This window comes from Penaeus monodon, chromosome 34 (genome assembly GCF_015228065.2).
Source record: "Penaeus monodon isolate SGIC_2016 chromosome 34, NSTDA_Pmon_1, whole genome shotgun sequence".
Classification (NCBI taxonomy): Eukaryota; Metazoa; Arthropoda; class Malacostraca; order Decapoda; family Penaeidae; genus Penaeus; species Penaeus monodon.
Window position 1 is genome coordinate 34,212,971 of NC_051419.1, and position 898 is coordinate 34,213,868.

The window sequence follows — 898 nt, forward strand, 5'->3', positions numbered from 1 at the left end:
GTGTAATAATGTGGTTCATGTGCGAGAATACTGCTGAGAAAGTGCCTTCTGTTTGTGTAATATTAACACGTACACGAAAGTGGCTTGATCATAAAAAATACGATCCCGTACTCTTAGATCACACATCAGTCCTATATCAATCAAAATACTTCAAATCGAGTCAGTTACAAATCCAGATCTTAGTAACACTGGATTTAATTAACTGCAGTCTCAGTTCGTAACAACAGGCTTTAATCAATTAGAATATCAACTATTAATAGCACCAATCCTTAATATTTTTTTTAAATTTCTTCACAACGCCTGCACATGGTCTAAAAAAAAGAGAGAGAGAAAAAAAAGGAGGACTAGGCCGTTCAAGGAGTGACGCCGGTCTTCTGTTCGATCCAATCCAGGAAGTAGTGGACGCGGGTGAAGGCGTCGGGGTAGCCAGCCTTACATCCGGCGGAGGAACCGAAGGAGGCGATGCCGTAGGTCACGCCGTCCAGGTTGAGGGGGCCGCCGGAGTCACCCTTAAAAATACCACGTATACCCATTAGATTCCCTCTATCATGGCAGCAGAAGTTACGTAATCCTTAAATATATGCTTATTAGATTTAATTTAATAAGACATTATGAGTCTATTATACGTCTTGTCAGCAATGACATTTTGGTTTTACTCACGGTGCAAGTGCCCTTCCCGCCACCAGTGCAGATAACGCCGACCACTCCATACACGGCGTCGCACTCATCTTTGGACAGGATAAGAACGTCTGCTTGATGGAGGACGCCGGGGGGGATATCGTTTGCGCCTGCCGAGTACAAGGACACGAAAAGAGTTCATTATATCATCTGAGCCGCGTTAAGCCTTTTGTGTAAACCATAAGGAGCAAAAATGATAAGAGGGCACGTACGTTCCCGC

The 898-nt window shown here is 44.1% G+C and overlaps 1 protein-coding gene across 2 annotated transcripts in view; it reads right to left on the bottom strand.

Annotated features, from left to right (window-relative positions):
- Nucleotides 1-214: 214 nt before the first annotated feature.
- The window catches only part of LOC119594771 (chymotrypsin BII-like), a 2,628-nt gene continuing 1,944 nt past the window's right edge, over nt 215-898 (bottom strand). For both annotated transcript variants that reach the window (XM_037943863.1, XM_037943864.1), the window contains 2 exons: nt 661-788; nt 215-509 (listed from right to left, as the gene is read on the bottom strand). In XM_037943863.1, the coding sequence (XP_037799791.1) occupies nt 354-509; nt 661-788 (284 nt within the window). In that variant the 3' untranslated portion in view covers nt 215-353. The remainder of the gene's footprint in view (nt 510-660; nt 789-898) is intronic.